Source organism: Grus americana, chromosome 3 (genome assembly GCF_028858705.1).
Source record: "Grus americana isolate bGruAme1 chromosome 3, bGruAme1.mat, whole genome shotgun sequence".
Classification (NCBI taxonomy): Eukaryota; Metazoa; Chordata; class Aves; order Gruiformes; family Gruidae; genus Grus; species Grus americana.
The window spans coordinates 67,198,305-67,211,685 of record NC_072854.1 but is presented as its reverse complement, the minus strand read 5'-3'; the positions used below and the strand labels follow the sequence as shown (position 1 = coordinate 67,211,685).

Genomic DNA, 13,381 nt, shown 5'->3' with positions numbered 1-13,381 from the left:
CAGTAAGGCAAACGTTATCCAAGAAATGAACAGTAAAATGACATTTGTAAAGCCATAACCAAAACTCAAAACCCAACTTAAAACATACAGCAGGCATCTGTGCATGCTCTGATGCCATGTTCTTTGTAACGTCTGCTGCTCTTCTTGAAAATGGTTCCTGAAAGGACATTTCACTCCACAGACTTCTGAAGCCAGCATCTAGACCTTTAAGTTTCAGCTCACCTTGAAGAATAAACAGCTCTTGGAGGAGTTAACTTTGATAAGGCAAGTGCAAAAAAGGACACCGATAGCATATCAGCTATGGTGAAAACGTGTCTTTCTTTTCACAGCCCGTTCCTCCTGAGAAGCAGTGGCAAAAGAGAGACCTCTGGATCAGTTAGGTTTGGAGGCTCTGTTTTGAGCCTTGCCAGAAAGATCCTTGGGGTATCAGCATCTCTGTAACAGAATGTGCTTGAGGCAGATGATTAACACTGGGATTTAATTTTGTTTTGTGAGTGTTGCAATTTTGAACTTCTGGAAAGAGTTCCTGTAGAAAAATACTGCAATAACGTATTGAACCCTCTGCAAGTCTCTGTGTTACCATAGATGTATTCCCATATCAAATTAAGGAATTTGGCCCAGCAGCCCCAGTCTGTGACACCCCCAGTCCGTTCTCATACCTGTGGAGCTGTCTATGTGCTCCGGTGATTCCTCAGCTGAGGCACAGACAGACAAATATTTGTCTGTCCCCAAATATTTCTGAGCAGTTATGAGGAACCCCACCAACACCATCACCTGCACACAGATGCTGCAGACTAATTGATCTGCCCCGATACAAACCAAATGCCATCAGCCACAGCTTCAGCCTCACTGTCCAGAGGGCCCACAGGTGGCGATGCCACCGGGTGCCCCTTGCTCTCTGCGTGCAAAGTAGTCAGGAGCTGTGACATAAGGGACTGCAGGGCAACTGCTGCTTTTGCTCAGAGGAGGCAAGATGAGGGGCAGCCTTGCCCATCAGATTGCAGGCACCTGAGCTGAGGGGCACCCCAATATCCACGGGCACTGTTTTGTTCATCTGTTGCAATGGCAGTGGGATCCCCACGGGTGGCTCTGAGCTGCCCCGAAGGGGGTGGCTGCTTGGCGGGTTCAACACACCTTGTCATTCATCTCCTTCTGCACTTCCAGTGGGAGCGTGTTGTCCGCCTCTGGGCTCAGCATGTTTGGGCCAACACAGATGGCCAGGTTGCTGGAGTCCATCCTGTTGGTCTCGGCATTTTGGCTGATGTGGTGGAGCAGAGACAGCAAGTGCTTGAGCAAGACGAGGTTAGGTCTAGGCAGGTTGTCCGCCACCCTGCATGAACACAAACAAAATGTGACGTTAATTCATGGTGCAGCAGCTGCTACTTCTGTATTTGAGCAAGTCTCATTTAAACTCAGACAGATGACGCTTCCTCCAGAAAGAGGCATGTGTGTGCTGTTTTTCACTGCTTAGCAGAAGTATCATTCAGAAATCCCCAGCAGCAGCTGATCTTGAATTACAAGGTGTGGACTGAAAGGCAAGCATTACAGCAGTCCGTGTCCTTGAGTAGATGAGATGGCATCAGGAGATGTCACTGGAGGCTTCCCGAAGGCACGTGAAAGCCCGTGTTTGTGCTGTGCAGCTTTCACAGCACTCCCAGCCAGCCTCCACGGCTGCTCTTTCTAAAGAGCAGAACACGGCCGTGGTCTCCAGGTGCCCGACTTCAGCGCCAGCAGACGTGAAGGCTCCCTGTCATTGCCTGTCCCACAGCACAGTGACTACGTTAGCCGAGACACTGCAGCCTCTCTCCTCTTCCTATGCGAGTCGTTTTGGAGGGCAATCTCAGATACCTGCAGGAAGTGCTGCTCTAGGGCCCTCTGACCAAACCCCACAGAGCAATAGGAAGCTGATATAAATGACAGGCTTCTAAGTGAGACTTTCCATTTTGGGAGATGTCACTGGCCCCTACCCACCACTCCATCACATTGGGGCTGATTGCAAAGCTTCCTGATTGCAAAACTTACTCTTTCAATTCTTCAATTTTTTCCTGCTTGCTTGGCTTCTCCAGAGCTTGCATCCACTTCTCAAAGAGGTCGGCCGACAGGAGTTTGGAGGGAATATTTCGGAGGAAGTCCTGCAAGGCCAAGAGATTTAGATGAGGCTTTGGACACTATCCCTGAGCACTGAGGGACCATCACGGTGACTCAGGGTGAGGAGACACAGAAGTGAAGGAGGGTGGCTGGGTGTGGGTCTGGGCCTCCAGAGGGGCTGCTGCTCCCCACTCCACGGGGACTGGTACATGGCTGCTGCCTGCACGTGGGTCTGCACAGCTGGGGCTTGGGCACTGCAGGGTGCCTGGCTGCTGCAGAAAGTGTCAACTGTGGTTTTTTGAACATTGAGGAAAAATGCAGTGCTTGATGTGTCAGCTGGATGGAAATGGTTTTGGCTTTGTGTTTGGTAAGAAGCCTTTCACTCCTGTGGGTTTGGTAAGAAGCCTTCCACCTCCCCAGAGGGTTCTCCTGATGTCCACCGCCGCAGTTTGGCTTTGCACCCCTGGTGTGAGGCCCCAGAGGTCTGCAGCTCCTGGTCCCTGCTCCAAGCCACAGCAGCATCCCTGGAACGCATCTGCATGTGGTGCAGGAGGGAGAGGAGAGGAGAGGAGAGGAGAGGAGGGGACAGAGGGAGATGGTGCTGCTGGCGCTAGAGGGCAGGACAGCCCACAGCAATCTGCCTGCAGAAACGCGTAGGCAGACGCTGATGTCACCTATTGCACATCCTGCACTAGTGACACCCGTCTGGACTTCCCTCCTCTGCTAAACCCCGAAGGCATCGACCTTTTGCAAAATCTACTCTTGTTTATAACACGAGGAGCCAACACTTAGGGTCACCCAACACAGTCCACACTAAGGTCACAGACTCACAGAATGATTTGGGTTAGAAGGGACCTTTAGAGATCATCTAGTCCAATGCCCCTGACATGTCCACACGTCCCCTGCTCAGTCCACACTAAGATGTTGGGTTTCAGGACTTTCTAACTGCAGCTGCTGAGTATTTCCACACCAGCCCCGGGCGGAACCCTTTCAGAAAGTTCAGCAGAGCTGTTTCAGCCTGTCCTTTGAATGAGATTGAAGGAAAAATCTAATTCCCTGCCTATATTCAACCATCTTTTCAGATGTCCCAGTAAGTAACCCTTGTCACCTCTTTGCTATGGAGCCAGATTTTTGTGTTTTAGCTTTGCACCACCACAATGAGGTTCCTCAGCCAGGAGGTGAGAGAAATGGTGCAGCACAGCTCCAGCACACTTCGTGAGAGTGAAGTGGAGGCTTTAGCACACAGATAGGCAGGTTGCTGGACTTCTGCTTTGTGTTTTGTGGTTATCATGGAAATCTTCCTGCATTTTTCAGGAGGAAAAAGGAAGTGGCAGAATCAAACTGCTGAAAACCAGAAGTTATTCTCTGGAGCAGATCCTCCAAAAAGTTTATATCCCACAGGGGCTCCAAAATACCTGGGGAAATTTTCAGAAGAGCTCATGCTCCCGGCTGCTTTGAAAATACGGCCAGGGACACTGTCCACATGGAAATCCAGTCCTACAGCTCACTGGAAATGGCAAGGCACCCCCTTCTTGCTACAGCTTCACGTCTGAAATTGAGTACACAGATATAAACCCAAACTGCATGTAGAGCAGGCTGTATAAAAAACAAATGAAACACTCAACAGCCACCTGAAAAATGCATGCTGTGCCTCGAAAAACACAGATTATTGTAGGCTCATTACCAAACCCTATGCAGGGAGCAACCTTGTTCTGTTTGCACACTGCATTAAACTCATTTAGTCTGCAGTCCCAGAGGTGCAGCTGGTGATTCATCTCCTCCAGCACCTCTGGCTGCTTTCCCAAGAGCAGAGCTCCCAGCACAGACCCTGACACTGCTCCCACCCCAGTTCCTGCTAAATTGCTGCCTATGTAAAGCACTGACATTTTCTCCTCATGGAGACCTGGAAGGAGGGCTCAGCAAACATTCAGCTACATATTATGCTATGTACTTGTGGTATTGTTTCCAGAAGGAATGCATTCCTGCTGTCTTGCTGCTCAGGCAGGATCCACCAGTAATTCCTCTGGTGCTCTTTGGCCTACAGGGACAAATATTGCCTCATCCCACGCCACCTGACGCCTATTTCCCTCCAGACCACAGGTCTGGATTCTTTTGCAAGCAGCTCTTACCAGTCAGGGCTGAGGACAAGAAAAAGATGCAGATGTGCCTCTTTTCTGAAGTGTACAAACCCTTTAAGATACAGTTCCTGAGCAGTCGTGAAACATCCTTGCATATGCAGATCCACAGCATTTGCAGTGCCTGATCTGCATGCAGCAGCTCGGGATATGATCCTTGACATACCCCTACCTCGTTAGCTGACACAAACAGAAATGTCTGTCCGGGGATGATGTGAACTCCAGGCTTGGAAATAAACCCCAGGAGAGTCCCTCAAGAGCAACTGTATGACTGAACAAACCAACCCAGGCGCAGGTTGCCTCACCCACGCTGCCTCTGCCAGCCATCAGCATCCCAGGAGCAAAGCTTTCCTGTGGACCAACACAAGAGTCAGGTACTCTCTGGTGCTAAATATCTTCCCAAGTAAAGATGCCCTGGGTTCACAGGAGCACACAGAACGCCCCCCCCCCGCCCCGTCCCACACACACGTGAAGTAAGACACTCATTCAGTGTGGGGTCCCTGCCAAGGGCTCAGCAGATCACACTTCCCAGCCCTCTGACCCAATCCACAGAGCTTCACACAGCAAACAGCACAGAAATGAGACGCTGCACATAGTTTTTGATAAAAGCTCAGGGAAAGGAGGATTATGGTGTTTGTCTTCCCAAGCCACCGTTACGCGTGCTGAGGTCCTCCTTCCCAGGGAGCGGCTGGACATCTGCCCGCTGATGAAAAGTCATGAATGAATTCCTCTTTTTGCTTTGCTTGTGCACACAGCTTTTGTTTTTCATATTAAACTGTCTTTATCTTGACCCATGAGGGGTTTTTTTCATCTTATTTTCTCCCCCTGTCCTGCTGAGGAGGGGGAGTGAGAAAGTGTCTGGGTGGGCATCTGGCAGCCAGCCAAGATCAACGCAACAGTCCTTTTTATTGCTGCCCAACGTGGGGCACGAGATAACGACGGTTTTGATCTGGGCATACTATAGCTGTGGTGGCTGTTAATTGGCAGGCTTCCACGCAGGTCACGGAGCTTGCTTGATTTACTGTGCAACAGAGCCTAGGGCTTGTCAGCGGCTGCTTTCAGCTCCTGCTCTTTGCTGCGCTGCTTATCTCTGTGTTTAGCTGCGCCTGGGAATATTCTGATAAAAGCAGCGGCCATGCGCTCGGTCCTGGCGTGGGTACCGCTCTGGTGCCGGGAGGGCTGTCCTGCGGAGAGGTGAGGGATTGCACCTCCCTCTTTCCCTCCGGGTCTGACGTGGCTGCCTTTGTTACATGGGCTCCAGAGGTCCTCGCACATCCTTAGCTAAGCTGCTCGATTAATGTCATGATCTTTTTTGCATAGAAGCTGGTTTTGGTCTGGTATGAAGAGGAAATAGTTTATCGGTGAGGTGACAAGGAAATGTGCCTTTAGGCCATTGATCCCTGGGTTGGCAGAGTGTGTAGGAGGATTTGGGCAGGTGGCTGGGGTGGTTATCACCTCCCATAGCCTTGGATCTTACACCTCTACAGGTGTAATCCCACTGAATTGGCGCACTACTTGGCGGAAGGGTGCCTTGCCTACCCCAGTGAAACCCGGCAGCTCTTAGCACTGCACTCGGGCTTTCCTCCTGCCCCTTGAGCCTCCATTCAGCACCATCAGAGGAGCATGGTTAAGATAGGGACCCAAAATATCTGGGAACACCATGTATAAGATTGGGACCCAAACCCCAACTACAGTAATTGACCTAGTAGCCAAAAAAAAGCACCGGATGCAGAGGTCAACAGGTCCATACCATCAATTAGTACAGGAGGAGGAGGAGGAAGGGTCTAATCAGGAAGGTGGTCCTTCAGCAAGGAAGCAAGAGGAAGAAGTGAGAGGAATCACCCCAGAGGTAGAAACTAGCCGGTCCCTAACCTTGGGCAAACTTCGAGATATGCTGAAAGATTACAGCTATCAGACAGGCCAGTAGATTGCTGCTGCTCCCACTGAAGAAGGCATCCAATATCTGAGAGAATTAGCAATGCTGGAAAGTCATCTACAGTGACCTGGATGACAACCAGGTCTCCAAAGATCCAGATGATGTCCAGCGTACATGGTCATGTGCAGAAGGGTTGTGTGAAATGCACCAGCATTATATTCCAACTGCCTGGTGACGGTGGACTGACCAGTCTTTGATACACCAAAGAGCTACACTACGGAGAGAGCATCCCACCAGCTCTGACATTTTGAAGAAAAACAGCAATTCAGTGCACCCTCAGCAAGTTTGCCGATGACACCAAGCTGTGTGGTGTGGTCGACATGCTGGAGGGAAGGGATGCCACCCAGAGGGACCTTGACAGGCTGGAGAGCTGGGCGTGTGTGAACCGCATGAAGTTCAACAAGGCCAAGTGCAAGGTCCTGCACATGGATGGGGGCAATCCCAAGCACAACTACAGGCTGGGCACAGAATGGATTGACAGCAGCCCTGAGAAGGACTTGGGCGTGTTGGTGGACGAGAAGCTTAACGTGACCTGGCAATGTGCACTCGCAGTCCAGAAAGCCAACTGTATCCTGGGCTGCATCCAAAGAGGTGTGACCAGCAGGTTGAGGGAGGTGATTCTGCCCCTCTACTCCGCTCTTGTGAGACCCCACCTGGAGTACTGCGTCCAGCTCTGGGGTCCCCACCATAAGAAGGACATGGAGCTGTTGGAATGAGTCCAGAGGAGGGCCACGAAGATGATCAGAGGGCTGAAGCACCTCTCCTGTGAAGACAGGCTGAGAGAGTTGGGATTGTTCAGGCTGGAGAAGAAAAGGCTACAGGGAGACTTTCCAGTACCTGAAGGGTGCCTACAGGAAAGCTGGAGAGGGACTATTTACAATGGCATGTAGTGATAGGACAAGGGGTAATGGTTTTAAACTGAAAGAGGGTAGATTTAGATTAGATATTAGGAAGAAATTCTTCACTGTGGTGAGACACTGGAACAGGTTGCCCAGAAAAATTGTGGCAGCCCCCTCCCTGGAAGTGTTCAAGGCCAGGTTGGATAGAGCTTTGGGCAACCTAGTCTAGTGGACAGTGTCCCTGCCCATGGGCAGGGGGGTTAGAACTAGATGGTCTTTAAGGTCCCTTCCAATCCAACCCATTCTATGATTTTATGATTCTAAGAAAACCTGTTTCCCTCCTTGTCCCCACAGGCCAGTGTCTCAACTGTCAGGGCTGCCCTGCAGACCCAGCTCTCCCTGGCCAGAGGGGAAGGGAGCCCAGGCGCATGGTGCATGGCACTCTCTGGTTCCTCCTGTGTGACCAGGGGGAGGACATGAGGAAGTGGGATGGTGACCTCACCTCTAATTTAGGAGCCCACGTACACAAATTGAGAGGAAAAGCAGCTGATAAGAAGGGCCATCCTAGACAGCTGTCAGTTCAGCTGCTGTTGAGATAGTAGAAGGCAACCAGTGATCCCTCAGGTATGGAAGATGACTAAGAGTGCTTCCCTTGATTTTGGTGAAGAGAGTTCTGGTCTGACACTGCAGGGGTCTCCAACCAGGAATAGAGGGTCCTTGCCTTTGGCTAGGAGGAGGAAAGGGACAACCACGTTTACTGCATTGTGTGGATTCAGTGGCCTGGCACACTGGATCTACAGAAGTATAAAACTTTGGTAGACACCGATGCACAGCGTACCCTAATGCCATCAGGGTATGGCAGGGAGGAACCCATCTGGATTTCTGGATTGACAAGGGGATCCCAACAGCTGTCTGTATTGGAGTGAGCTTAATGGGCTACAAGTGGCAAAAGCACCCCATTGTGACCAGCCCAGAGGCCCCATGTATCTTTGGCATCGACTACCTCAGGAGAGGGTACTTCAAGGACCAAAAAGGGCAGTGATAGGCTTTTGATGTAGTCACCATGGATTCAGAGAAGGTTAAACAGCTGCCTACCTTGCCCAGCCTCCTGGAGGATCCCTGCGTTGTGGGGTTGTTGCATATCAAAGAACAGCAGGTGCGAATTGCTGCCATGATGGCCCACCATTGGCAATATTGCACCAACCAAGGCTCCCTGGTTCCCATCCATGATCTGATCCATCAACTGGAGAGCCAAGGAGTGATTAGCAAGGCTCAACCACCCAGCCACAGTTTGCTTTCATGTGGAGGGTTGTCCAATGCACCTGGAGCTGACCATACCAGGGAAGTACGTTTGTCATGGACTGATCCAGACTGCACTGGAACAGGGTGAAGCCCCCGAACATCTGCAATACATCAACAACATCATTGTGTGGGGCAACACAGTGGAGGAAGTGTTTGAGAAAGGGAAAAGGATAATCCAGATCCTTCTGAAAGCTGTACCTTTCACCATTTAAAAAAAAAAAAAAAGGCAAGTCAAAGGACCCACAGAGAGAGATTCAGTTCTTGGGAATAAAATGGCAGGATGGACTTTGTCACATACCTACAGATGTGATCAGTAAGATAACTATGTTCCTAGCAGTTAACAAAAAAGATACACAAGCTTTTCTAGGTGTTGTGGGTTTCTGCACAATGCATATTCTGGGTTACAGTCAGCTTGTGAGCCCTCTTTATCTAGTGAACTGAAAGAAGAACTAATTTGATTGGGGCCCTGAGCAACAGTAGGCTCTTGAGCAGATCAAACAGGAGATAGCTCGTGTAGTAGCCCTTGGTCCATACAGAATCAGCTGTGTAAAATATGCTCTACACTGCAGCCGGGGAGCATGGCCTCACCTGGAACCTCTGGCAGAAAACACCAGGAGAAACCCAAGGTCGACCTCTAAGGTTTTGGAGCTGGGGGTATCAAGGATCTGAAGCCTACTATACCCCAAAAGCAAAAGAGATACTAGCAGCATATGAAGGAATTTGAGCTGCTGTTCAGAAATTGCTGACACAGAAGCACAGGGCCTCTGGGCACCACGATTACATGTGCTGCATTGGATGTTCAAAGGAAGTGTCCACTCTACACATCAAGCAACCAATGCTATGTGCAGTAAATGGCTAGCGTTGATCATGCAACAGGCTTGAATGGGGAACCCCAGCCACCCAGGAATCCTGAAAGAGATCATGGACTGACCAGAAGGCAGAGATTTTAGAGCATTTCCCAAGGAGGTGTCTCCTGCCCAAGAAGCACCACCATACGAGTTACCAGAAAGTGAAAGGTAGTGTGCTCTGTTTACCAACAAATCCTGTTGTGTTGTAAGAAACCATTGAAGTGGAAAGCTGCTGTGTGGAGTCCCACAAGACAAGTTGTTGAAGCTGTTGAAAGAGAAGGTGAGTCAAGTCAGTTTGCAGAAGTGAAAGCCATCCGGTTGTCCCTTGAGACTGCTGAAAAAGTGGCCAGTAATCTGTCTCTATACTGACTCATGAGTGGTGGCAAGTATCCTGTGGGGCTGTTTACAGCAATAGAAACAGACCAACTGGCAGCACAGAGGTAAACCTATCTGGGTTGCTGCATTGTGGCAAGACATCACTGCCCAGGTAGGAAACGTGAAGGTACATCATGTAGATGCTCACGCACCCAACAACCATGCCGCTGAAGAACATCAAAACAATGAGCAGGTAGACAAGCCACCAGCATTGAAGTGGCTCATGTGGACCAGGACTGGGAACGTAAGAGCGAGCTATTTGTAGCTGAGTGGGCCCATGAACATTGGGACATCTAGGGACAGTTGCAACATACAAACGGGCTTGTGATCAAGGGGTGGACCTGACCATTGAAGCCATCACACAGGTCACCCATGAATGTGAAACGTGTTGTAATCAAGCGAGCTGTGTGAGTAAAATATCCCTGGAATAGAGGGTGGTGGTTGGGTTATCAATATGGTGAGGCTTGCCAGATTTGCCTATATTGGACTACCTGCCAAGGCAAATGCTACAACATGCGCACCATCACGGAAGCCACTACTGGATGACTGGAAATATACCCTGTAACCCATACCACTGCCTGAAACAGCATTTGGCCTTGAAAAGCAAGCTCTGCGGTGACATGATACTCCAAAAAGAATTGAGTCGGACAACAGGAGTTATTTTCAAAATAACCTCACAGACTCCTGGGCCAAGAACATGGCATTGATTGGGTGTACCACATTCCCTGTCACCCACAAGCCTCTGGAAATATTGAATGACACAATGAATTGTTAAAGACTACTGAGAGCATTGAGTGCTGAGGCATGAAAACACTGGGATGTAAATTCAGCAGAGGATCTAGGAAAATTTCCTAGCAGAGGAACTGTCCTGGTCGTGCCCGAGCAATGCCCCTGCATACGGTGGGAGGAGATAAGGTCCCTGAGTAGTGCACATTGGGAAGTGGCTGGGAAAGGCAGTGTGGGGTTGCTCCTCCCTTGGGAAAAAGGCAAACCCATGCAAGGGATTGTCCCTCAAGGATTCGGGTGCACTTGATGGGTAATGTGGAAGGATGGGGAGATCCAGTGTGTATCTCAAGGTGATTTAATCTTGGGGGGAAAATAATCTGTGTATTGAGTTGTATGTTGTAGGTAGGAAGTAATGCAGCAGGAACTGCCTGAACTGATGGAGAATGAGCTTCACCAGGAATCAGGTGAGTGCAGCAATTACCCAACCCAAACAGATCTTGGTGTCCAACAATCCCACATGCTGCTGCTTCTGTCCTGAGCAATGTCCTTGACAGATGGGGCCTGAGTCATTGACTGTTCTCATGGACGTTTCGGGGGGACGTCCATGGAATGGGAGAATACTACCTCTCTATATGTCAAGGAACAGGGTATAGTGGTTAAACCTGATTGTCGGATGTTAAGAAGGTTCAGGTACGTAGTGTAAGTAGGAAGTGTTGGTAAGAGGGGATTTCAGGAATGAGAAGCAGATAGAAAGCGATGGTCAGGCATACATAGATGCGTTAGATAGCATGGGACCTGAGCATGACACAAATGGTATGGAACAAGGGATGGAGATTATGCTGGGTCCGGCTGGGATGAAGTTACAAAGTTAACTTTTCCTCTTGGCAGCCTGTATGGTGCGGTGCTTTGCATTTGGGGCTGAAACAGTGTTGGTAACACACCACTGCTGAACAGTGCTTGCACAGTGTTGAGGCTTTCTCTCCTCTCTCTCTCTCTTCCCTGCACCCCCAAAACCGGGAATGGGCAAGAGGGTGGGAGGGGACACAGCTGGGACAGCTGACCCCAGCTGACCAAAGGAATATTCCATACCATATGACGTCATGCTCAGCAATAAAAGCTCAGGGTAAGAAGGAGGAAGTAAGGGGACATTTGTGATTATAGCATTCGTCTTCCTGTGCAACTGCTATGTGTGCTGAGGCCCTGCTTTCCACGGAGTGGCTGTACGTCTGCCTGCCGATGGGAAGTAGGGAATTAATTCCTCTTTTTGCTTTGCTTGCTTGCACAGCTTTTGCTTTTCTTATGAAACTGTCTTTATCTCAACCCATGAAGGGTTTTTTTTCATCTTATGTTCTCCCCATGTCCTGCTGAGGAGAGGGAGTGAGAAAACATCTGGGTGGGCATCTGGCAGCTGACGAAGGTTAACCCACTACAGTCATGTGCACATACATACTCACAGGCTTTGTACATATATTTATATACCTGAACATACATACGTACTCCCCTGAGCTTAGTAACAGAAGACAAAGAAGACCAAGTCAGCTTTTCAGAGGGTAAAAATAAATTTGAAATAAACTTCAGGTTGGAGAATTGCTATTAATTCCTTGAAATAATAATAATAGTAATAATAATAATTATTATTATTATTACTGTATTGCACAGAGCTCCTGGGGGGTAAGAGCGAGCAACGTTGACTGAATGTCAATGAAATGCTGTCCCTGCCCCAAGGGAAACCCAGATTCGGGTGCAGGTCCTGCACCGTTCAGGTGGTGCCAGCAGTGCCGCTGGGGACACCTGAGGGGCAACTGTCAGCAGAAGTGATGGTCGCAGAGCCTGCATCGCAGTGTGTACAAGACGTGGCAGATGGAGTGCAAAAGCAAACGGGCTGGCTGGCAGCAGGCTCTTTAGTAATGAAGCGTCACAGGAGCTTGCAGACTCCTCTCTGATTTTACTGGGCTATGTTCCAGAGTGCGTTTTCACTTTTTTTTTTTTTTTTTTCCTTAAGTATCTGCAAATGAAAGCCTGCTAAGCTCTTGGATAAGATAAGTGTCTCTTTAACTTCTCAGTCTCTTATGAATTTCAAATAGCAATTTTTTATTATCTTAATTGGTGACTGCCTGTTTTAATTAGGCATCACAGTTAATCTTACACTGCTGACATGTATGAGGCTTTGTGCAGAGCAAAACACGGCTTTTTTTTAGCATATGCACCAAAAGAAATATGAATTACGAGAAATAAGATGACCACGTTTGCAATTCTGATTTTCATTTTCTTCCTTTCACTGTAGTTTTCAGTTGCCACCTTCCAAAATTCTCCAATATTTTACATGACGATAGGTCCTGGCCAAGACATTGTGTGAGCATAGAAAAAATTTCTTCCCTTTGCAGTGATCTAGAAAACATTTCTGATCTAAACAACAATAGGCAGAAAGCAATGGTCTGTCTCGCTTCTCTGAAGGTCTCAAGCCTTAATTTTACCTGTCAAACTTGATTTAATATCAAATAATACACAAATATGTAAATGTAGAAATCAATCAGTCCTGATCAAGTTGTCTGGGAACATATTGCAACTTCCACAAAAGCTGGCCTGCGTTCATGTCCTGGGGGGCTTAACTCAGCCTTCACAATAGTTGCACTGATGATACCAAACCTTGTGTAACCTCCCCGTTGATTTTTGCAGGCTGCCAGAGGGTGTCATGCAGGGAACCCAGCACCTTGGAAAGGAGTTTTATTAGTATTTTATACAAGAGATCCACTCAGCAATAAAGCAGAAAAAATACAAGGGGAAAAAGAGCCCAAACAAACCAAAAAGCCCCCAGAACTCCCTGGACCACACAGAGCCAGGAAAAGGAGGGTAATCCTGGCAGAGCTAGGCAGCTGACTTGCAGCGGACGGCTGTACGCAACCAAAGGCAGAGCTGTTGTGGTTATTTTGCAACTTTTGCGGGAGTCTGTATCTACCTGTCTTTTCAAGGGATCCGAGTGGTTTGGAAAGGTGCTATATTTTGCTGGATTTTTTTTTCGTGCATTGTGGACAGTCAGGGGCATGATAATTCATCCCTCCCCCTCCTCAAGGACAAACTGGAGCTCTTATTAACCAGCCCACATCTGACAGGACACTTGTCCTTCTCATGGGA

The 13,381-nt window shown here is 48.9% G+C and overlaps 1 protein-coding gene across 1 annotated transcript; it reads right to left on the bottom strand.

Annotated features, from left to right (window-relative positions):
• Positions 1 to 1,088: 1,088 nt before the first annotated feature.
• On the bottom strand, positions 1,089 to 2,137 carry LOC129205182 (T-cell activation Rho GTPase-activating protein-like). Its single transcript, XM_054822370.1, has 2 exons — positions 2,023 to 2,137; positions 1,089 to 1,330 (listed from the first exon to the last, which is right to left on the bottom strand). The coding sequence occupies exons 1-2, from the start codon at positions 2,073 to 2,075 to the stop codon at positions 1,126 to 1,128; spliced, it is 258 nt and encodes an 85-aa protein (XP_054678345.1). The 5' UTR covers positions 2,076 to 2,137; the 3' UTR covers positions 1,089 to 1,125.
• Positions 2,138 to 13,381: the final 11,244 nt, after the last annotated feature.

Bases quoted from the DNA above. Each gene is read 5' to 3' on its own strand.
- LOC129205182 (XM_054822370.1), bottom strand. From the start codon at position 2,075: ATGCAAGCTCTGGAGAAGCCAAGCAAGCAGGAAAAAATTGAAGAATTG. The intron at 1,331-2,022 runs GTAAGTTTTGCA...GTGTTCATGCAG, and splicing joins AAAATTGAAGAATTGAAAGA to GGTGGCGGACAACCTGCCTA.